The 24693-nt window shown below is 37.8% G+C and overlaps 2 protein-coding genes across 2 annotated transcripts; both read left to right on the top strand.

Annotated features, from left to right (window-relative positions):
- Positions 1-2632: 2632 nt before the first annotated feature.
- Positions 2633-5814, top strand: LOC128864585 (medium-chain acyl-CoA ligase ACSF2, mitochondrial-like). Its single transcript, XM_054104329.1, has 5 exons — positions 2633-3062; positions 3646-3973; positions 4034-5040; positions 5203-5344; positions 5439-5814. The coding sequence occupies exons 1-5, from the start codon at positions 2968-2970 to the stop codon at positions 5667-5669; spliced, it is 1803 nt and encodes a 600-aa protein (XP_053960304.1). The 5' UTR covers positions 2633-2967; the 3' UTR covers positions 5670-5814.
- A 3816-nt stretch (positions 5815-9630) lies between these two features.
- On the top strand, positions 9631-22854 carry LOC128864584 (medium-chain acyl-CoA ligase ACSF2, mitochondrial-like). Its single transcript, XM_054104328.1, has 5 exons — positions 9631-10004; positions 20902-21229; positions 21286-22292; positions 22371-22512; positions 22582-22854. The coding sequence occupies exons 1-5, from the start codon at positions 9913-9915 to the stop codon at positions 22816-22818; spliced, it is 1806 nt and encodes a 601-aa protein (XP_053960303.1). The 5' UTR covers positions 9631-9912; the 3' UTR covers positions 22819-22854.
- Positions 22855-24693: the final 1839 nt, after the last annotated feature.

The following is a 24693-nucleotide window of genomic DNA, read 5'->3' as shown; positions in this document are numbered from 1 at the left end:
TCGGCTACAACAGCAATACTTTCGGTTGTTCTTGAGCGACGTGCAGGATTTATTCTTCACATCACTAACTTGCCCGAACAGATCGAATTTTTTCACAAATTTCTGTATTGCGGTCCGACAAGGTGCTTCATGATGACCCACAAATGTTCAAGTTTTACGTCTCTGCCAAATTTTCACAATTTCTATAGTGAATTTCAATAATTTCAATGCCTTGTTTAAGCGTGTATCGTTCCATTTTTATTAATGGCGTAGTTTCAACGTGTCAAATATCAAAAAATGACAACTTCAAAAGTGACATCTACCGAAATATCGCACTATGCAAAATAACACCTGTTATTGAAAAACCCTTTACAACAAATGGATTTATCAAATGTAATCAAAATATTTCGGTTTTTTTTCTGTTCCATTATATTTCTTGCATGCGCGAAAGCCTTTCGGAAGCACAGAATACTTCACCCCTTTATTTCGTACATATTTTGCGCGCTGCACGTCTGGTGGAGTACATTTTTCCAAGTTTCTCCCAGCGTAAAATATTGGAGGCATTGCACAAGCTCAGCTGTCCAAAATTATTTATTTGCAGAATTTTAAAAAAAAGTAACCATGAAAAAAAATGGCAATTAGACATATGCAGGCCTTGAATTTATGATGAATTATAATTATAGCGTTAACATACGACAAATACTGCCGAGAAATATCGACAGAAAAAAGGATCGAGCAACAAAAGTACCTGCTTTGGCAGAAAACTATCGAATATTCACTTGCAGGTACAGGCATCGAGTAGTCACTAGATAGATATTCAAGGTCACTTTTTTAACAACGATTGAGTCAACAGCGCCGTTTTCTACATCCATGCGCAAGAAAGTGGTTTTTAGATAGTAAAGTTTTTTCACTGTAGGTGTCGGTGCTTATATGCATATATTTGTACTTATTTATACTCTTTTATAGTTGTATTGTAAATATTGCTAATAGAGAACAAACAAAACTAATTGTCATTCAGATTTGTTTTATTCGTGGGCTTGATATGTTTTTTTCTTATGTTGTGAATGTACGTGCGAAGAAAAACAAAAATAAGTCTCATTCATATATTTTTATTCACTGATATACATACTTACTTAAGCCTTAGTGTGCATGTGCATATAGAGCCTCTTGCAGGGGCGTGAAGATAAAATTTGATCACTTTCACCATTTGAGCAGATACGAAATTTTTTTGACGTAAGAAATACAATTTAAAAGTTTTGCTAATTAGTAGTAGTGCCTTGGAGTTTTTTATTTAATTGGTTATGTAATTCTCACCGAAGCTGGGAGTTTGCACAGAAGCCCGCTCAGTACTCATGCTTGGCCTTAGGATAGTCCACTTGGATGTTAAAGCATTTTTGGCGCCCAGTTGTCTTGCATTTCCCTTCCATGAGTTTGTCGCCTTACGAGCCTTAGTTTCTGTCAGCGCCAATCCAAATTTATCAGGCACTTTGATGTCTTTGCCCTTTGTCAGTTTTGCTACTTTCCGTTTAGAAGTTGGTACCTGGTCATACTGCAGATGTTACTCCACTAGGTTAGCTTAGGTTGACTTGGCTCGCTGAAAGCCATCACATGGACCTATTAGTTCTTAGTGGTACCAGATGGAGCTAGACCTTTACGTTTCTCTGTAGTATATGTACATCTTGTATTAAGTCTGCGACTTTTGCGAATCTAAGTAAACTCTGAAGCTCTAATCCTCGGATACATTCCAACTTCTCATATTGTGAAGCTCCTAAGCATTTCATTCGTGTTCTAGCTAATGCAGGGCCCGAACATGGAGGTGTTCTAAAGTTTCCCTCTCTTCGAGTTCATTGCGAAATCTGCAATTATCGTTGTTTGTTATTCCTTTCTTGTGAAATTTAAAATCAGCTATGACTTTAGACCTACAAGGCATATCGCATTTGCATTTAAAGACGAGTTGCTGCTATAGCCAATTCTGAGTCCTGTGACATTTCTGCCAGCTAGCAGTAATATAGGGATATCTAATAAGAGGTATTATTTTGATTTTCAAAGAAAAATGCCATTTTTTATTATAATATAAATGATCGGATGTTTATTTCATTATAAAGAGGAAGATATGCCGTTAATAGTGGAAATTAACATCAGGCAAATGACCACCACGACCACGCTTACAGGACATTATCCTTTTCATGAAATTTTCCATAACCGAATAGCAAAGTGACTGCCCTATGTCCTCGATAGCGAATTCCATCTTTGAGGTCTTGAATCGAACGCCAATTGTTATCACCTCTTCGAGAGATAACACGGTCCGGAAACTTTTCCCGTAAAAGATCAATGGTTTCGTTGCTTGTGTGGCACGTAGCGCTGTCTTGTTGAAGATAAACGTTGTTCAGATCAATACCATCCAATTCCGACCATAAAAAATCGTTAATAATCTCTAATCTAATCTTAATAACATCTGTTATTGAAAACCCCTTTACAAATTTCAAAAATAAGCCATTGTATTCAGCGATTTTTTCGTGCGTTCGGTCACCTTAACCCATAAGTACCTACCTACACATGCACATATGTGCATACATATTTTTATAAACTTAAAAAGTGTGCTGATATTTAAACAAAATCACACTAACACACCTTTGAGCATGGCAAATTCAGTGCTCTCTGCTTTGTATTTTGGTACAATACAATTTAGTTGTGCTTTAGCCATTCAAAAGTAAAAAGCGTTACGAGCAAATTAGAAAGATCAACAACTGGCATAGCCGATTGCAATCAGCAGAGAGTAAAAATTTCAACCTAACAAAAATATTCGTATTCATTCATAACAAAAACAAGAACAGCTGCCAGTGATTATTTTATATGCAGATATTTATCATATCATCGCATAACAACACAGAGTGGCTTGCTCACTGGAGATCGCACTCAGTTGCTCAGTGACCCTGGTGTATACTCAAGTAGCATTTGACTTTGAAAGGTATGTAAATTGTACGAAAAATGATGAGCAAGAAACTGCAAACGGCTACTCAGCTCTTCTACAAAAATATGCTCAGAGCGGGTAGCAAACAACACTCTCATTGTGTGATGCGTTGGTGAGTATGAAATCATTAGAATAATAAATTATTTTATGGAGAGGCTAAGAAAAGAAAAGCTTAAGAAAAGTAGTACAATTTTCGTAAGATTTGTAGAATATTTACTTAATAACTAAGTGTGAATAGATTTTATAAGTCAACTTAAATTTTATTTTTGGGAATGCAATTTATTTATTTATTAGAATTAATATATAATACGAGAACGAGTACTATGTAGCTGCCAGTGCCTACAATAAGAATGAAATTATAAGTACTTTCATTATAATATTGAGTAAGAGAATTTGTTTTAAGCTGTGAAAGGCTCTCATTTATATTATTATCTATAATTATTATGATAGTTTTGTGTTGATTTGTATTATTTTTTCTTGTAATATTTCTCTAAAAGGTTTAAAAGGCTGCCTAAATTTTCTTTCGTACTGTTGCATTTAAGAGTGGAGAATTAGTAAAATACTAACCACACTAGAAGGAAATATTAAATAATATTCACTAGAACTAAATCGTAATCAAAGTGCATAATGTAAATAAGATTATAGCTACTTTATCCATTTCATATGCACCTTTTCTAATTATATCAACTTTTCAGCTTATCTGCGCAAATCCCAGCGAATGTCAAAGCGCACAACTTTAACCCGGCGCACCTGCATCACATCGGCAAAAGTCCGTTAGTCTATCGAAATGTTGGACAAGAACTAGAAAGGACCGCGGCTGTGTATGGCAGTACGGAATCTATTGTTTCATGCCACGAACAAAAGCGCTACACATACCAAAGCCTCCTTGAGGAAGTCGATCGTGCGGCTGCTGGTTTACTGAAACTTGGTTTGGAACAAGGAGATCATGTGGGCATTTGGGCGCCCAACAACATGCACTGGTATCTGACTATGTTAGGTGCTGCACGCGCTGGTTTGGTATCGGTAGGTGACGATCGGTTCACAATTGAAAATTATTTTGAATTAATTTTAACTTTTGCTTAGGTCGGCATAAATCCGGCTTTTCAAGAGCCCGAAGTTGAGTATTGCCTGAAGAAGGTTAAAGTGAAAGCGCTCATAATGCCGGAAACATATAAGACGCAAAATTATTATGAAATTATAAAACGCATTTGTCCAGAGATTTCAGACAGTTCTGATGGGTGCATAAAAAGCACCAACTTGCCTCACTTAAAACACGTCATTATCGACTCACGGAGCAGACTGAAAGGCGCACTCAGTTTTGATGATTTGCTTGGACTGAGCAACCCAGCCGAGCGTGAGGATATCTCTAAGTTGCAGCGCCATATAGTGCCAGACAGTGGCTGTAATGTGCAATTTACCTCCGGCACCACCGGACAACCGAAAGCCGCTGTGCTGTCACATTACAATTTCGTAAACAATGGCATACACATCGGCAATCGTAATCAGCTGGACAGCAATTCACGCATTTGCGTGCAAGTGCCCCTATTTCATGTGTATGGTGTAGTCATCACGGTTATGGCCGCCATGACACATGGCAGCACATTGGTTTTGCCAGCAGCTGGATTTAGTCCCGCCGACTCGTTACGCGCCATTGTGGATGAGAAATGTACTGTCATCCATGGCACGCCCACAATGTACGTTGACCTCATCAAGAAGCAGCGAGAGCTGCAACTGCCTTTGAAAACGGCAAAAACGGCTATTACTGGTGGGGCGCCGTGTTCGCCACAACTCTTTCTGGATATCAAGAATGTCCTTGGATTGGATCACGTGCGCACCGTTTATGGTTTAACCGAAACAACGGCGGTCATCTTTCAGTCGCGTCCCGCCGATAGTATGGAGCAAATTTTGAATACTGTCGGCCATTTGCAAGATCATGTTGAGGTGAAAGTGGTCGACGCCCAAGGGCATACCGTGCAGTTTGGCGAACCAGGTGAACTGTATGTGCGTGGTTATGCCACAATGTTGGAATACTATGATGACGAGCAGAAAACAAAGGAAACCATCGGAAATAATAGATGGCTGAAAACTGGGTGAGTTTTCAAATAAGCTAATATATTTTGAGCTTAACTCTTTGCATTTGCAATTATTTGTTCGCCTTTGTTTGTGAGCAGCTGTTAAGATTATTTATATGTATTTAAGTTCACAGTTAAAATAAATCCATTTATGTAATAACTCAATTTTTTTCCACTTAGCGATCAATTTATTTTAGAAGCAGACGGCTACGGACGTATTGTTGGACGCCTGAAGGAGATGATCATTCGGGGAGGCGAGAATATATTCCCCAAAGAAATTGAAGATTTCCTCAACTCTCACCCGAAAATCATAGAAACTCACGTATGTGCATACATACATACATACACACATTCCAGTAACAAGTTCCTACATTTCCTACACTCTCTCTATTTCTCTATTTCTCACTCTCTTGCAGGTGATCGGTGTGCCGGATGAGCGTATGGGTGAGGAGTGTTGCGCTTTTGTGCGTTTAGCAGATGGCGTTGAGAGCATCACACGTGAAGAAGTGAAAGAATTTGCCAAAGGAAAGTTGGCACACTTTAAAATACCGCGCTTTGTTATACCCATAAATGAGTTTCCTAGAACTACTTCAGGCAAAATACAAAAATTCAAACTCGCCGAAGAATACAACAAAATGTATAAATAGTAACGTGCAAATACTTGAGTTTATAGCATAACTTCATACAAGTATAAACATACACATGTACGCATACTTACATATGGACATTTATATCTGATATTCAATAAATAAAATACTCAATTGTATTTCGATAAACACTTAAAGCTCCGCTCATTATTCTACCAAGTTAATCAGTAAATCTTCTATCGATACGCCATCAACACATTGTTATGCCTTGATAAGTCGTTGTTTTTGTTGTTTCAGCAGCATAAGCATTATTTATACATTGGGGAACCTTCTAACAGTGCGGTTGTCAACGAACGTAACCGCAGTGCGCAGAAAGCAGATGTGACGAAACTGATTGCTTGCTCTGAACGGTTCATTGCTGGTTACTTCTTAGGGTCAAAAATCTATAAAAGCGTGAAAAGCGCCCTCCCTTTGCTTTGCTTTAAAGTTAATTTTATTAAAGGGTGGTTAAGTTCCAAGGGCCGGTGTTGATTTTGAATAAAGTACATTTTTTTTTAGAAAAGTATTGTCATTTCTCTTTATTATGATAATATTGGTATGGTTCAATTACGTGTGAAACAAAATATCGGCCAAATGGCCGCCGCGGCCTCGGCGGCACACCTCCATCCGATGGTCCAAATTTTCGATGACGCTGAGGCATAATTGAGGTTGTATGCCGTTAATGTGCCGAATTATCTGATCCTTTAGCTCTTGAATTGTTGCTGACTTATCGACGTACACCTTTTCTTTCAAATAACCCCAAAGTGTCGTTGACGTTTAGGTGTGGTTCACATTCTACATCGGCCCTTGAAATTTAACCGCCCTTTACCAACCACATTAATCTCATTTTAAGTTTATTTAAAAGGTTAAGCGGCCGCCATAGCCGAGTGGGTGTTGCGTGACTGCCATTTGGAATTTCCATGCATGAAACACCAAAAATATAAAATAAAGTTGTTTCTAATAGCAGTCGCCTCTGTGGAAAAGTTTATCATAAAAGATATCTAGTATCTACAAATTACATTTTACTTTTCAAATTCCTAATTCAAATTTCCTGTTTTCAGACTGTGTTTTTGTTTTTTTAATAATAGTTTTATTTTTATCTGTTTTAGTATTTAAAAATAAACTAAATTTAAATTTATTGAGGAAACGCCGAGTCTTGCCGTTTCAGATGTCTCGTTATCTAGCCATTCCATCGAATGCATTGCTGACGCATTACTCTTCAATAATTACTTTGTAGTTCAGATTTTTATAAAGCATTATTTTAGTCTTGTAGAGTATAATTTGAAATTCTTTTATTTTTTTTTATAGATCAATTTTATCTTTCTTGAATTCTTACTAAAGCATTCCCCGTATGTAAGTATGGGAAATGTTTATGCTGCTACAACAACAATTTCTACTCATATATTCATTACAAGGATGATATAATACCAGATTCCGCCTTTCGAATTCGCTGCACACATGTCCATGAAGAAACAAACAAAAGGAAGGGGAATTAGTTGTGTGTGAAGGAGAATAATAGGCGAACGGAAGAGAAATAACCCAGCACATGAAATTCGACGCACACACACTTTCTTGTCACGGCGTGTTCCGCTTAAAAACGCAAAAAAACGCATTTGGAGGCATTATATTAATTTGAGCTTTCACAATTTAACACGCGGCACTTCGTCTTCACGGCGCCCGCCGTAGCCGACTGGTTTAGTGCGTGACTACCATTCGGAATTCACAGAGAGAATGTTGGTTCGAATCTCGGTGAAACACCAAATTAAGAAAAATATTTTTCTAATAGCGGTCGCCCTCGGCAGGCAATGGCAAACCTCCGATTGTATTTCTGCCATGAAAAAGCTCCTCATAAAAATATCTGCCGTTCGCTTGAAACTGTAGGTCCCTCCAATTGTGGAACAACATCAAGACGCCCACCACAAATAGGAGGAGGAGCTCGGCCAAACTCCCAAAAAGGGTGTACGCGCCAATTATATATATATATATATATACTTCGTCTTCATTCGTTTGTTTAGTTTAAATCTCAAAAATCACAAAATTACCAAGCCATTCACTGAATTTTTACACATATCTAGTTTTTCCTCTTATAGTTTGTTTTGCATAGGAAAGGGACCTGACGTCAGATTTGTTAAAATCGCGAAACATGAAGTAACTGTTTTGAGAAGACGCCACCTCCAGTACTTGATTCGCCTTGCATGCCTTCTTTATATGTAAGTTAAATCAATAAAAGCGAGGTATAATTGTGTAAATTTTACAAACCTTTTTAATATATACATTTATATATTTTCGAAAAATGTAAACTCGCACGCTTATCTATCATATCAAGACGAATTTATACAAGGCACTAGACCAACAAAAACAGTTTGTACATTAGAATGACACGACGAAAAAAGTGGAGTAAGAGTAAAGCGGAACAGCCTCTTGTCATTTTATTTTGTGGTTACATTCTAATTTTTAAGGCGGAGAGGAAACACTTCAGCTGCCCTACTGATGATACCTGGTGTACTAGGTTTGTTTTGTCTGCTGCTGATTTTGCATTAAAAATAGGTAAATAAATAAATGCCTTAATGAGCCATAACAGATGAACACAAGTAAGAATGTTGCCGTGATGGCAAAATCATTCAATTTAATACATTTCGTTGAAGTATTTATCTTTAAAAATTTAATTAAAACTCTGCAAAAAGTATCAGATTGCTTTAATTTTACTTTGATGATTAGGGAATTGCATGCTGGCTGTGGATTGTAAAAAATTAGCTGGTAGATCGATTTTTGAATGTCTGTGGGCAAACCAGAACATTACATTCGTGAATCTGTCTTTCTTCCTAAATTTATTCTCAGTCAAAAATTTCACTTCTTCTATCAAGTTCTCGCAAATTGCGAATGTTTTTGATTTTCTATTTCAATTCAAAAATCAGCTGAGGCGCATCAAATGCTTTTAAGTACTTACGGGGAGACTGCATTTTGGGAAAGAATGCTTCGTGAGTGACATGAACGCTTCAAGTGCGGTGGTTTTGTTGTCGAAAACTGGCATAGGATGAAGAAAATAAAGTTTTCGTCTAAGATTCAGATTTAGAGACAAGACTTGATAAATTTTCAAAACTAAATGAAACCATCCCTCGACCGGACAGTACCTATATAGACCGACATCAAACGACGTTCATCGGGAGACAACTACTATTTGTACTACTGTTGTCACATACGTTTAATTTTTCATTTACATGATACTCTCATAAGATATGTAGATCGCTTCAGCTAAAAAAACTACTGTGTTGTTTTAGTTACATATTTACACAATAAATCGGTTTGTGCTTGGTTGTATCGACACAATGTTCCCATTGATATTTTTCATACACACTTTTTCACACATCCGCGTTATCAGTTACAATTTCTCATTGTTTAATAAACTAAAACCAAAAACCACAAAATGCAAATAGTTTATTTAGCTATAATTAACATTATTTAACATTGCTTTTAAGTTATTTTAACAAAAATTAAAATTTTTCAAAGTTTATTTTGTAAGCGATTTCGAAATGGACTGTTTGGCAACACTGTGTGATGAGAGAGCAATCAGCTGGTATGATTCTAAGGAATTTTCCAAAATCCTACGATACTACGGAACGGAAGGTCAGCTGATCCGATGAAACTAATGAGAGCTCCATGTAAATGAAAAATCACCACTTTCATTTACATGGAGCTCTCATTAGTTTCGTCGTATCAGCTGACACGGGCCTGCGTTTACGTTGGTAGGTGTGAGCACCATAACAAATTCCACGCGCTTACGTTGGTGAATAATCACACAGTTAAGTGTTTACGTCGATCGCTAACTGCACCTTAAAGACGACGCTCAGTTGTGAGCATGCGAGTACTAACAAGTCCCACTCATATTGATAAGCCCAGCAGTTGAAGAGTACGATTATCATCGTCTCCAGAAGAGAACGTTCTCCATTATTTCGTTCGATAAACGCGCGTATGATTCAGTTGCTCTCGCATCGTCAACACGATTTGTTAATAGCCGATAATTTGCTACACAAAAGCTTAACGCTTAACGTGGACAGCGAGCTGGAACCTTTGGCAGATTGCTGTGATTAAATGCTAAAGACTTTATTAAAATTAAATTATCATTTATCAGTCCACTTATCTGTGCTATTTTTACTAGTATAAATAGTTTCGTGCTTTGCGCTGCGATTGCCTTGCGTGTAGCGCGTTTTTATAGATATTTTTTTATTAACGTTTTTATCTGCTCAAAGTCAGGATAGTGAACGAAATGCTAAAGGAGAAATTGCAAACTATTTCGCGACATTTTTTCAAACGCGTCCTTGAAGCGAAGGGCTATCCTTCAGCAGTTCTTTTACATTAGTAAGTATTAAAGTTAAAACTATAATGTTTTTAGCTGTGCAGACGGAATTTTTTTTTTCGCCTTTTGCAAGTATTGTGTGATGATATTTTAGTTGGTGATGATTTAAAGAAATTGTTTTGGAATTCATATCGCTTACGTAATGCCGAGCGGCATATGGATATGCCATGGAAAAATACTCGGCAGCTAAAACTATGTGCTGAAATGGATATGTGAATATTTACATTTGTTTTTACCAAATGTCGTCCTACTATTTCGCATTCAAATACCTATTAAACATGGTTTCAGCAGAAATATGAAACGTATGAAAATGTTATCAGAACAAAATAATGATTGTGAGCTATGTGAGAAGTGTAAAATAATATTATATGACCATTGTTTTGATTCGCTTGTTTAAAATTCAGAACGTTTGGCTACTCAGCTACGCCAGATGATGACAAGCACTAAAATGTTGCCCTGGTGTTAAATACAGTGCGTTGGTATGCAGGTGGCTATTCAAAATGTGATTACTGCGTTATGAAGAAAATGGCTTGCCAGCACTATAAGTAGAAGGCGAAAGCATCAGTAGAGAGTACGCAGTAGCAACAAGTTTCAATCCAGCAGAACTTGCTGAAGTCCAACAAAAAATGAGAAACAAAAACCATGTCTTCACAAATTTAAGTATTTGTGGTTTTTTTCTTAAAAGTAAAATAAAAAAATTCAAAGCTGAATAGGTTTTGTGAAAAATCTCTTTCAATATCATTAGAACCACACAACCCATGAGAAGTTGAAAAATATCATCAAGAATACATTTAAATCGCTATTTAAATAATGAAATTTTCTGCAAATACTCAGCGGCCTGTTCCGCGAGCTCACAATGGAACACTGTCACACTTGGACATTTAACCATCTTGGACTCCTATACGGATATACTTAGTGATTGTGTCTATCATCCTCCCATTCTCTACTTCGAAAGGAATTTCCTAATGAAAATCCCTTCTAGACTGAAATGGCTTGAAGAAGATCCAACACCCAACACACCCGCTGAGATCTACACGGACGGATCTAAAATGAACACCGGTGTAGAATCAGGGTTATATTGCGACGAGCTTTCTATCAGTGAATCCTTTAAACTACCGGATCACTGTAGTGTTTTTCAAGCGGAAATAAAAGCTATTCATGAAGCCTTAAAATGGTTAGAGATAAACAGAATACCAGCAACAGATAACTGCAATCTATCATACAGCCAAGCTGCTCCACGGGGTATGGATGCATTCCAAACTGCATCAAGGAGTGGCTTACACTGTCGCCAATCTCTAAATGAAATGGCCATTGTTTCGTATTATCTTATGCTGGGTTCCAGACCACAGAGATATACCAGGGAACTGTAGGACCAAACATAAGTAATTTTATGGGGGCAGCGCTGGCAACTTGTAAGCTTCTTATTAAAGACGCACCAATCTGCTCTGTAATTCAAAGATGAATTAGTGCCAATACCTGTGAAATTGGTAGGCAAACATGGCCAAGGCAAATCTACGTCTGTCCAAGAACTATAAACTATAACTATAAAATTGAATAGACTTCAAATTAGGGCCTTAGTAGGAGCCTTCACAAGACATTGTCTCATAGGAAATCACGCAAGAAGATGTAGCCCAGCCCCTGCGGCTCACAACGGACCCATTTCGTGGTCTAAGTGGTATCGCTGACTCTATGTACGATGCGGCTGCCAAATCTAACCTAACCTAAATAATGAATTTCCCCCTTTTGGAAAATGGTTCCCATTGGTTTAGCCTATAGCGCAAAAATTGGATACACAGTCGCTCACATTTTATTTGCTACAGATACGATTTTTTGCAAAGCGTCCTATATTTCATAATATTTTGCGAAAATGGAAAAACAGAGTATGCAGATATTTATTAATTTTCTTTTATTTCATTTTCCAACTTAAAATACAAAAAGTGTCCACTAATTTCACTGAGAACTTACAGTTAAATGTATCGCTATTCCCGGCGCAAGTTTCAAGAAACCAATTGTACTTTCAGTATGCGAGAGTAGAGTGAATTTGACATAAAGCAACATTAAATTTTACGTACGCTTGCTTTTTTAGCCACGGGACCGCGTTGTCGCTAGAAATTCGTGAGTTAGTTTTGGAGCATTTAAAAAAATGAATGTCGTAAATTAACTGAAATTGTACATTAAGGTCGTCAACAGCTCAGCACATTATTGAACGCCTTATGCATGAAAATCGTGTGGTAAATAAGAACGACAGGCTCCAAGTCTGCGCATTTTGCAAACTTCATTCCACTTAATGTTTTCCGCAAATTATTATCGACTGGTCCGTTGTCAATATATCTGACTATCGAACTATCATCGATATTGTCCCGACGGCCTATCGTTAACATTATAATAGATAATAGAATTCAACTAATGTTACACCTTCATTTATTTTAGTGTTCATTATTCGTATGCGAGTGTCCGCCAAATTTCTCACATTCGGAAAGTCCGTCAAAGAAGCTACCACAAATTCATTGCATTTCCGGAATGCTAGTTGAGCATCAGCCCATCGCTTAGCAACCCCCCACAGCGTACTGAGAGCAGCGGAAAGTACAATTTTATCTTCCCACAGATACATAGCTCTCAACTGTTCAACTCTCTCGATGAATTGCATTGATGAATATGTATTGACAATAGGGTTGTACTCTGGCAAGATGGCTGCTATTTCTCTCGGCTTATGCGTGTGTATGTTTGTCGTTGTAGACAAAGATCCCTTTCCGGCTCTCAAAAATGCTCAATCAGACAAAGGCGCTGATCGGTTTGAATATCCTAACGGCAATGCCTAGGTACTTTTGAACCTTTTTTGTGATTAGCGTATTTGAGCAAGTTTGCAAGTTTGGTTAGAAGTATTAGCTATGTTTTCTCTGTATCTAATTGAGTCCACGTGAATCTAGCCACGTTTGTGTCCGTATCATAACTTGGTTAAGTTTCCTACGATCTTCTTCAAAGTGCTGTGATGACAGCTGCGATGTTGTCTGCGTATGCGTTTAGAAAGGCACTATCGGGCATTTCTAATATTGAATATCTCGCCATAATTAATGTTCCACAAGTCGGGATCGAGAATTGGTCTTTGTGCCGCTCCGTATATGACGTACATACAACAAGAACCCTCTGGGATTTGATAGACGAGAAAGTTTCATTGTGGAATTCACATAACTTTTCGCGTTACGGTACATTCTAATACACACAGCGAACCAGTTCCAAGTCAGTGCAAATGCTGCTCTAGCAAAGCGCTGCGTACCTGCATATGTTAAGTTTCTACATACATACATACCTTCATTTTCATATCCATCGAAGCGTCGCTGCGTACTTCCATAAGCAGATGCGCAGTATTTTTACTGGATATTATTCACTGGTTTTACTATTTAATTTCTATCGCCCGCGAATTTAGATCCTTATGTGCCGTAAGCGCAATTAAAAGTTAAAATATTTTACTGTAATAAATATTCGATTCTGTCGCTTGCCCATCTAATCAACTCTATTATTTTATGGCCTTTATGATCTATCATAATGGTAACAGTTTATTCAGTTATTCAGTTTCATATAGAAGCACACACATTTACTCATTAGCAGATTCTTGACAGCGCGAATTTGTGTACGTTTTTGTTTAATTACGTGAATTGCAGAAAACAAACTATTAATTAAGTCAAAAAAACGAAAAAAAAATAAGAGGCTTATCTGTGCTGAGTGAATCTCGCAATCAACTATTGTTTTTTACAAAGTAGAAAAGAAAATTAACACAAGTGAAAGTGCAAGTGCACCTCATTGCACAACTTTGCCGACGCGAGTTGTAAATTAATGTAGCTTAGAAAATGAAAATTTTGCATGCGGGAATAGTTTAAATGTGCAAATATTTTAAAATGCACTCCTATGCGCACATATATTTAATGAAATTACCACTAATTGTATATATATGTATTTTAAATCTAAAAATATAATAAAAAACAGGTTTCATATTGAAATTAATCTTTTACACACGAAAAGCAAAAAGGGTTAATAATCAGAAATAAAGCAATTGAGTTAATCTGCGAACAACAGCTATGCAATTAAATAAAAAAATTTAGTTTTTTGTTTGCAAATAACAAGCGATTTATTTTTACACTCTTGCGCAAAAGTTTAGGTCAATGTGAAAATTTCAAAAACTCATTTTTTTTCTCTCCTAAAATTGGTATACACAAAGGATTAAGGAAAAAATGATGATTTTCAATATTTTCTGTTTGCTAGTCAATTGCTTTATTTTATAAAAATAAAAACATAGTATGAATACATCACGTTTCGACTTGACTTTAGCAAAATTTCAAAACAAAAGCGCGTGTAGAGTAGTACACATAACAGAAGTGAAACTTTCAAGGCATACAAAGAAAGAGGGTGAGACCCGAGAGAGAATGAGAGAGAGAGAGAGAGAAAGAATATATATCTTAATAAATTCACAACATTTGCAGAGAATACAAATAGACAAAATGTACAAAAAACGGAGAAGAGTCGACCGGTATAGGTAAACGCCGGACACAAACCGTGGTAACAACGCGCACTACTCCGAGCGCACTCCGCACACACGCTGCGATTCCAGGACCGCAGCAACGGCATAAATTACCGCAAGGAAATACCAATAAATCAGACACCGGAATGGATAGCACTTTATAGTACGCACAAGCACTAGCCAGACATAAGCGCCAAAAAGTAAGCACCAAAAATAACGCCAACAAAATTGGGACTAAAACAGTAGGCACCAAGGAAATATAGCGTCAAAAAGTAGGCATCAAAGATATATTTCCTACAAGTTTGCCCCAACAAACAAGCGCCAAAAAGTAGGCAGTGTTATTTCTCACTAGAAATTAGCAACCATATTGAAAAACTCATGAAAAATAGCCTAAAGTGTATCTAAGATATATATAAGGCATAGCTCTCTCTCTCCTTTTCCTCTACGGTATATCTTTTTTCTCTCTCGCGGAACGAAAATGCCAAAAACGTTGTATGGCCTTGAAATTGTACTCTCCTTTCTCGCTCGTCCATCGACGCCTAAGAAGTTTCACTTCAAAAACAAAAAATTAATAATTGTAAAAGTAATCGCTGTTTGTGCGGAGCCCCTTTCGTCAGAAGTCCCTTGCCTAAGATTCATCTAAATTCATCTAATCTTACGCATGATCGAAGCTTTTTTTTCAAAATTAATAACATGGCGGGCTCAGGAAATATTTTTCAGATTTTCGAGAAAAAATCGACAAACCGAAATTAAAAAAAAAAAAAAATCCTTCGATCAGGCACGTGCTTTTTATGTTTTTCAAAAGCAGTATAAATTTTATTGAAATCTACCAAGTGGTTTTTAAGTTACAGTGATCACCAGTTCAAGAAACATAGTTTTGAGAAAAACGCATTCAAAGTTTTGCTCTCGATTTATGTAGAGCTATACGAATCATTTAATTACTTTCACTGTGTCATCTATTCCTGGGCCATATAATAGTTCTTCAGCCGTCATAGCAGCTTCCAAAATTTCGATATGCTGCTGCCTCGGTAGCATTCTACCTCCTCGAGTGTTATCGTTAGCGCGTCGGTTGCTTGCAGCTGCTGCTAGCTACTTGCTCTCGACGGCTCCAGAGCGCCCAAGCGCCCTTTGTTAGTTGTTGAATAACTCGAAAAGTATTTATCGGATTCACTTCAAATTCTCATACAATATTTTCCAGATATTATACTTTAAGAAAATGCAAAAAAAATCAATTTTTTGAAAATTTTGACTACCCCTAACCCATTTAGGTGCAAAAAATATTTCAAGGTATTTGGTACATTGTGGAAGATCGATATTGCGCGAACTAACAGATGCCGACATTACATGTGACGCAAGGCGCAAAAGCACAGTTCAGAACCGTGTTCGAGGGAAGAGTCTAGACGAGGCCCTATTTTCCCGAGCGGAGTGCAAGGATATAAAAAAACGTACATGGTTTGCTTTATCATCTATTACAGCTACGTGGCACGTAGCCAACCAATTTTTCTGTGTATTCGGGACTAATTTGGTTGCATTCGTTCAAGTATTCCCTTTTTAAGATCAGATTTCTTATGGATGTCATATTCTCTTTTATTTGTCTTCAAAACCAGCCACAAATTATACATTTATTTAGAATTTAAGCGCAGGACCCTTCAGACCGATGCGCACCTCAACGAAAACTTAAAACAACTTGCCCTCGAAACTAGATTTTTGATGACGGCCCATTGTCTGGTCATTTTAACTACATGGAAGTACGCGCACATTTTTTGCGTTTGCATACAAGGTGGAACAACATCAAGACGCACACCACAAATAGGAGGAGGAGCTCGGACAAACACCCAAAACGGGTTACGCGCCAATTATATAATAGGACTATCAATAAGTTCGTGCGGTTTTTTTTCGAAATTTGAAACTTTATTGACGTAAAATGGTTACAAATTTAATATTCAAAATATTGTCCATCGCTTACTACTACTTTTTCCCATCTTTCTGGCAATTCACGGATTCCCTTTGTGAAAAATTCGGTCGGTTTTGCCGCAATCCACGAATCGATCCATTTTTTGACTTCATCGTAATTACGGAAGTGCTGGTCAGCCAGGCCATGTTGCATCGATCGGAAGAGATAGTAATCGGATGGCGCAAGGTCTGGACTATACGGCGGGTGGGGTAGGACATCCCATTTGAGCGTTTCTAAGTATGTTTTGACCACTTGTGCAACATGTGGCCGAGCATTGTCATGTTGCAAAATAACTTTGTCGTGTCTATCGGCGTATTGCGGCCGTTTTTCTCGCAGTGCTCGGCTCAAACGCATCAATTGTCGTCGGTAGACATCCCCCGTAATCGTTTCATTCGGTTTCAGTAGCTCATAATACACAACACCCAGCTGGTCCCACCAGATACACAGCATAACCTTCAGGCCATGAATATTCTGCGCCGACGTCGATGTTGAAGCATGGCCAGGGTATCCATACGTTGCCCGACGTTTTGGATTGTCGTAATGGACCCACTTTTCATCGCCAGTCACAATTCGATGCAAAAAACCCTTTCTTTTGTGCCGTTGAAGCAGTTGTTCGCATGCCATAAAACGGCGTTCAACGTCTCTTGGCTTCAATTCATACGGCACCCAATGGCCTACCTTTCGGATCATTCCCATGGCTTTTAAACGTTTGGAAATGGTTGATTGATCAACTCCCAAAGTTTTTGCAACCTCTTCTTGCGTTTGAGCCGGATCTTGATCGAGCAATTCCTCCAATTCGGTATCCATGAACTTTGGCGGCGCACCCTCGCGTTCTTCGTCTTCCAAGCCAAAATCACCACTTTTAAAGCGTGCAAACCACTTCTGGCACGTTCGCTCAGATAGAGCATGCTCACCATAAACTTCCACCAAGATACGATGACTTTCGGCTGCTTTTTTCTTCATATTAAAATAATGAAGAAGAATTCCCCGCAAAAACACATTATTTGGCACGAAATTCGACATTTTCAAGTGTGGTAAAAATATTGTTGTTTACGCTTCAAATAAAAAACTTATACTGACGTTTGTGCCTTACGACAGTAGCTCTCCAATGAATGTTTGGAAATGTGGATCGATGGAATAATAATCAAGTTACGCCATCTGTTGTAAAACCGCACGAACTTATTGATAGTCCTATTATATATATATATGGTGGCGCAAAATTAATCAATTTTGGTTTTTTACTAAAACCAAAAAAAAATTATTTTCAGTGATGGAAGTATTCATTTTGGCGTTTAAACCTCCGCGCGGATTGCTGTACTCTTTTCCACAATTGATTTCGATAAAATATTAAAATGTGCTAAGTTTAAGCGCTTAAAATTTACCTCAAACATGTTAGCCAAAACGAAAAAAAATTCTTTTCATTTTTATGGGAATTTTATTTTTTCAACGTGCATTAGATCATATCTTTTGATAAAAATAGTCGTATGTACATACAGGGTCCGGCTCTCGAAATATAACCAACTTTAAACCACTCGCGCAGCTCATACAGGGCCATCAGCTGTCTGTTAGTTAGCTAAATGACAGTCCAGAGCATTATTTGCAAGCGGGCGGGAGCATTTTGCCGAGAGTAAATGCGATAAAAGAAAATCAGTAGTGGGTCTCAAACGTAATAGTGTGATTGCATTAAATTTGGCTGGAAAATCACAACCAGCGATTGTTTGTGAGCTCGAGCACCTTAAAGTAAATAAAGTTTTTACTTATCGCACCTTTACTGGTTACAATGATACTGGTAGCATGGCGAAACGTCATGGAGGTGGTCATCAAAAGACAGCAACGTCACGTGAAATGGTTTTGAACCAGTGAAGAAGCGAATTGGGCGAAACCCCCGACGAAGTGCCAATCAAATGGCGAAAGAACTGAAAATATCTAAGCATCCGGTGCATACAGAAAAATTATCCACAAGTCAAGGCTCCAAAAGGTGCATGATCGCACACCAAAGCAGCAGCAGGTCAGACTTCAAAGAGCGAAGGAGTTGCTTCGCTTGGCCGAAAGCGGTCAAATTCCGAACATTATGTTTTCTGACGAGAAAAATTTCTCAAATTGAGCAATTCGTAAACTCCCAAAACGATAAGGTTTATTTGACCGACCGTTCGTACGAAAATTTTGTCAACGATTGGCCACCAGGAGGCAGCACCCGCTACAAGAAATGGTTTGGGCCGCTGTAACCACAGATGGGCGCTCTCCAATCGTTATCATTGAGCCTGGCGTCAAGGTAAATGCGAAATATTATCGAGAAAGACAAACATTTCGGCAGACCGTGGACGTTTCAACAGGACTCGGCACCGTCTCACAAAACTCGAGTGCACCAAGAATGGCTAAAAAAGAACTTCCGAACTTCATAACGTCCACACAATGGCTGTCAAATTCACCAAACGCGAATCCGATGGTTTATTCTCTTTGGACCATTTTGGAGAGCATGGTCCAATCTAAAAGATTTACCAGTCTCGAGGCACTGATTGTCCGCGAGTGGTCCAAAATACCTACAAGTCACGTTCGGGCAGCGTGCGATTCGTTTCAGGACCGTCTCAGGCCCATAGTCAAGACAAAAGGTGGTCATATCGAACAAAAGTAAAATAATTCTTAATTTTGTATTATTTTCACATATTTTTTACTTTAAATTGAATAAAGGCAATTTTCCAAACTAAATTTATGACCTTTTTAATTGGTTACACTTCTAGTACTGGACCCTGTACGTCCTACATTCATAGAGATTCGTGCATTTAAAAGCGTTATCTGGCAGATAACAGACAATATTTTTGTTGTATCATTTATCAACACTTGAAAAACGGGAGCAAATTATAAGAACTTGCAAAGTCTGGTCCAATTGAACAACATAAAATTTTAGATTTTATGTTTAATGTTTACTATTTTTTTTAAGTTTACTATTTTTTATGCGCTTGTTGCTGGAGCATTGCTATTTTCTATTGTGTGCCCTCTTTGAACTGCACTTCGCTGTTATAGCAGATAGACGCGCGTGCTTCCAGTTAAGTGCTTTCAAGTAAGTGGCGCACGTTTTGAAAAAATCTCGTAAAAAGGCTTTTGGAAAATTCGTGAATGAAGCGTTTTTGAAAGTGTTATTATCGTGACTTAATTTACTTTTAACCCAAGCAAAAAAAATCTGTGTTATAGGCGCAAGTTCAAATAAATAAGGCGTGAAAGAATAGACATCGAATTTAAAAATTTATTTTTGTTATCTATTTTTTTTTTTTATTAAACTGATGATGATTATTAGACTGATAGAGACATGTCTTACAGACTAATGCAATTAGTTACATTTTACAAAAAGGATAAGTGTAAATAATATATATGTAATATTTTTTTTATAATTGCAATTTATTACGCGCAATCAGTTATTGCTGAAATAGTTGTGTAATAAAATTGGTGCCATAAGCTGCACAATAAACAAAGCAGTAAATTTTTATACTTTACAAACAACCATTTTGTCTGTTCTCTAATAGATAATATTATTTACTGTTAATCGCAGGCATTTTTATGGGTAATCTCACTAAACTACACTTGCGCGCCATCTAGAGTAAAAGGGCGCAGCTATTCGTAGGCGCTTGCGTTTGACCACCCAACCTTCAAGTTGCTTTCGTGATGGAAGGATGGACAGAATAAAAATCACCTTACTTTCTACGAAGTCAGCAATAAAGCACGCATACTAGTTCGAACATCCAGACCACTGCTGATAACGTTTTGTTAATCTTCTGTGCATAGATGAGTGTTTAATCCTTCGAAAGACAACGAGAGAAAAAAAATTTTTAATTCAAAATTATTCAACAACAGACGTCGACAAAATTGGCGCTGCGACTGTGTTGATGATTATTTTTATTATTTAAAAAAGTAAATAAATTACACATTTAAATTTAATTTCTAACACAAACAGCTGAAGGCCTTTGGCTAGTTCCTGTTTGTCTTATACTTCTAGTTAAATAAATAAGTAGCTATTACAAAGAAAATATTAGTTTATATTTCATAGAAAACATGGCTTCTTTTTGCAAATTTGGAAACAAATTTTTTGCTTGTTTCATTGCCAGTGCTCAGTAGATCTTGTAAATTGAAGATCCCTATCGAATTTGTCGTGGCCCGGTGTAATTATTCCAATTTTGTGTGCTGAAGTTGGCTACTATCAAGTTGGCAGCTCGTTTGGTGCCTTTACTGTTGTAGAATGGTGCAGTGATGAGTGGAACTTTGGTGGCAAACTTGCCAAAATGACTTGGTATCCACTAATTTAAGCGTTTTGTTGTTGCTAAGGATATCTCTAATTTTATTCACTATATGTTATGTGTTGTTTTGATAATAAAAAAATACTTTAAGTTAAGCTTGTTTGTATTTATAAATATTTAATTTGTATTTTTATGTTCCATTTCAGCTTTTCTGCTCAAGCCCCCGCTGTTGTCAAATCACACAACTATCACCCGGCGCACCTGCACCACATCGGCAAAAGTCCGTTAGTTTATCGGAATGTTGGACAGCAACTGGAAAGAGCAGCGGCCAAATATGGCAGTGCGGAATCTATTGTTTCATGCCACGAAAAAAAGCGCTACACATACCAAAGCCTCCTGGAGGAAGTCGATCGTGCGGCTGCTGGTTTGCTGAAACTTGGTTTGAAGCCCGGAGATCATGTGGGTATTTGGGCGCCCAACAACATGCACTGGTACCTGACGATGATGGGTGCTGCACGCGCTGGCTTGGTGTCGGTAGGTGACGATCGCATCACAATTGAAAACCATTTTGAATTAATTTCAACTTTTAGGTCGGCATAAATCCGGCTTTTCAAGGACCCGAAATTGAGTATTGCCTGAAGAAGGTTAAAGTGAAAGCGCTCATAATGCCGGAAACATATAAGACGCAAAATTATTATGAAATTATAAAACGCATTTGTCCAGAGATTTCAGACAGTTCTGATGGGTGCATAAAAAGCATCAACTTGCCTCACTTAAAACACGTCATTATCGACTCACGGAATAAGCTGAAAGGCGCACTCAGTTTTGATGATTTGCTTGGACTGAGCAACCCAGCCGAGCGTGAGGATATCTCTAAGTTGCAGCGCCATATAGTGCCAGACAGTGGCTGTAATGTGCAATTTACCTCCGGCACCACCGGACAACCGAAAGCCGCTGTGCTGTCACATTACAATTTCGTGAACAATGGCATACACATCGGCAATCGTAATCAGCTGGACAGCAATTCACGCATTTGCGTGCAAGTGCCGCTATTCCATGCCTATGGTGTGGTCATTACGATTATGGCCGCCATGTCACAAGGAAGCGCACTAGTTCTGCCAGCAGCTGGATTTAGTCCCGCCGACTCGCTACACGCCATTGTGGATGAGAAATGTACTGTTATACATGGCACGCCCACAATGTACGTTGATCTCATCAAGAAGCAGCGAGAGCTGCAACTGCCCTTGAAAACGGCAAAAATGGCTATTACTGGTGGGGCCGCGTGTTCACCACAACTTTTCCTAGATATCCAAAATGTGCTTGGATTGGATCACGTGCGTACGGTGTTCGGCATGACTGAAACCACTGCATGTATATTTCAGTCGCGTCCCGGTGATAGTATGGAGCAAATTTTGAATACCGTTGGCCATCTGCAGGATCATGTGGAAGCCAAAGTGATCGATGCTCAGGGTAAAACCGTGTCTTTCGGCGAGTGTGGCGAACTGTGCGTGCGTGGTTATGCAACAATGTTGGAATACTATGACGACGAGGCGAAAACAAAAGAGACCATTGGACGTGACAAGTGGCTTAGGACTGGGTATGTAATTCATGTTTGAGGCAAGCGAAGTTTCATTACTAATAAAATTTTTCGAATGTGAATGTTTGTCGAACACAGCGATCAATTCATTCTGCAGGAAGATGGCTATGGACGTGTTGTGGGGCGCCTAAAGGAGATGATCATACGGGGTGGCGAGAATATATTCCCCAAAGAAATTGAAGATTTCCTCAACACACATCCGCAAATTTGCGAAACTCATGTAAGTGTAAATATTTTAACTAATTTTTCTTTACATTCGCAAGTTAATTTAAATTTATTTCACATCCAGGTGATTGGCGTACCTTGTGAGCGTATGGGTGAGGAAGTGTGCGCTTTCGTACGTTTGCATGATAGTGCCACGAAGTTGACGCGCGACGAGATCAAGGAATTCGCCAAAGGAAAGTTGGCGCACTTTAAGATACCCCGTTATGTGATACCCATTAAAGAATTTCCCAAGACCACGTCGGGTAAAATACAGAAATTCAAACTCCTCGAAGCATATAACAAAGAGCACAAGGCAAAATGAGGGACACGAAATTCTAATTTTTATAAAAAAAAATAATGCATTTATTAGCTATACGCAGAATTTTATACTAACTTTGTAAGATCGTTTTAGAAATCCTTTTGTATTGCACTGTAATAACTTTTAATTCAACGGCAATAATTACAAGAAAAAAATACATCACTACCGAAATGGCATCACAACAACCAGCTTTAACTTTGGTCTGTCGGAACCACAGTTGCATGGATACTTTAAGTTATACGGGGTTAAGGATCCTTCTTCTTTCAGAGAAAATTCATATACCACCTTGATCAAAAAGTGTTCGGAACAACCGGCAGGTGACGCTCGCTTACGTCCTGACATCTTTGATTAACATTCCTACCAAAATCGCTATTTATCGCCATTATTTCACATTTGAATAAATGTACCGCTGCAGGTATTTTTGATTTTTTACAGTTTTAAAATCTCAATTTGCAACAACGAGTACTTGTGTCAAAGAAGGCTTCAATGACACGAAAACCTTAGAAATGTTTTTTATGGGCGCGTCCATTTCGTGAATGAGTTCCAGGGTGTCTTTGACTTTCTGAGCAGTGTCTACCGAGGGTTTTATATGAAATACAGGTATCCCTCGTATAACGCGATAGTTACGTTCCAGAAGAATTGCGCGTTATGTAATTCCGCGTTATCTAAAACATAGTTTTCATATAAATTTGGGAGTTATGTTCCAATAGGTTCTTTTTTAAATAAAATACGTACAAAATAACAGATGCACATATATTTCAACTCAATACTAAAGTTCAGACTTTATAATACAATTAAAAACACAAAACAAAAAATTTGAAAACAAACTAAAACAAATTAAAGGTTTATTAAAAACTTTATTGTTATTCTTCAAACTTCATATGGTAATTAATCTGTTTCACTGTCTTCAAAGATATTTGCACGTGGGCGTTTTGGGGGAGCAATAGCTTCATCAGAAGATATTTCTTCAACATAGTTTTCGCTATTGGATAAGGAACTCGTTCTGGGACCTTGTGGTTCTATAATTGCAAAATCTGTTATCAGTTTTTGGTGGGTGGTTTTTTTAAGCTCCTTTTCAATTTCGTAATAAGGTGCTAGATTAATATCTATTCTATCTATCTAAGGCAAAAAAGGGTAATTCCCGGTTTACATTAAAAATACATTACATATTATAAATATGTGGTACGCAAATTAGTGTTACCAGATTTTATAATTATGTATTTTCCCCTTCGCATTATATAAGCCTAAATTTCCCGTTGTACTGAAACCTAATTTTTCCAAATCGCGTTATATCGAAACCGCGTTGTATAAGACCGCGTTATACAAGGGATACCTGTATAGCATGTAATTTGGAGTTCGAAAATAGTGTTTAACTGTAAAATGGTTTTCGGATGGTAGAAGAATATCTATGTCGTGAGATTTGGGTACCGTTTTTATTTCCAGTATAAGTTTTGCATTGGCATTCCAAAGGCAATCGCTTCTCGGCCTTATGCCTAAGGTGGTGTCTGTTCCAAATGTGAATAGGAAGCTTTTAAACGGAGGCCCATCCAATCATGCAATTCACATAAGCCGATACGAAAAAGCCCAGTTCATCATTTTCCGTTGTACTCCATTACGATAACGTTGCCGATTAATTAGCTCATTAACATTAAGAGATAGGAAAACTCTCGTCAATTTTGTTACTTTTTGTACTATGTTCCCACAAGATTGGTAGCTTTTTTTCTGCAGTCGAAGAAAATTCCATCATGCAAAAATTTCCGTCATTGTAAAGTTTTTCATGTTGGTTTTAAACGGACAGTCTGTGGTGCTAATGCGATAAATATTATAGAGCAATATTTTAGTTCAGCTTTTTCCCAATTTTTTCCAATAGCGACAGGC

The sequence above is a fragment of the Anastrepha ludens genome, chromosome 5 (assembly GCF_028408465.1).
Source record: "Anastrepha ludens isolate Willacy chromosome 5, idAnaLude1.1, whole genome shotgun sequence".
Lineage (NCBI taxonomy): Eukaryota > Metazoa > Arthropoda > Insecta > Diptera > Tephritidae > Anastrepha > Anastrepha ludens.
This window is presented reverse-complemented; position numbering and strand designations above follow the sequence as displayed.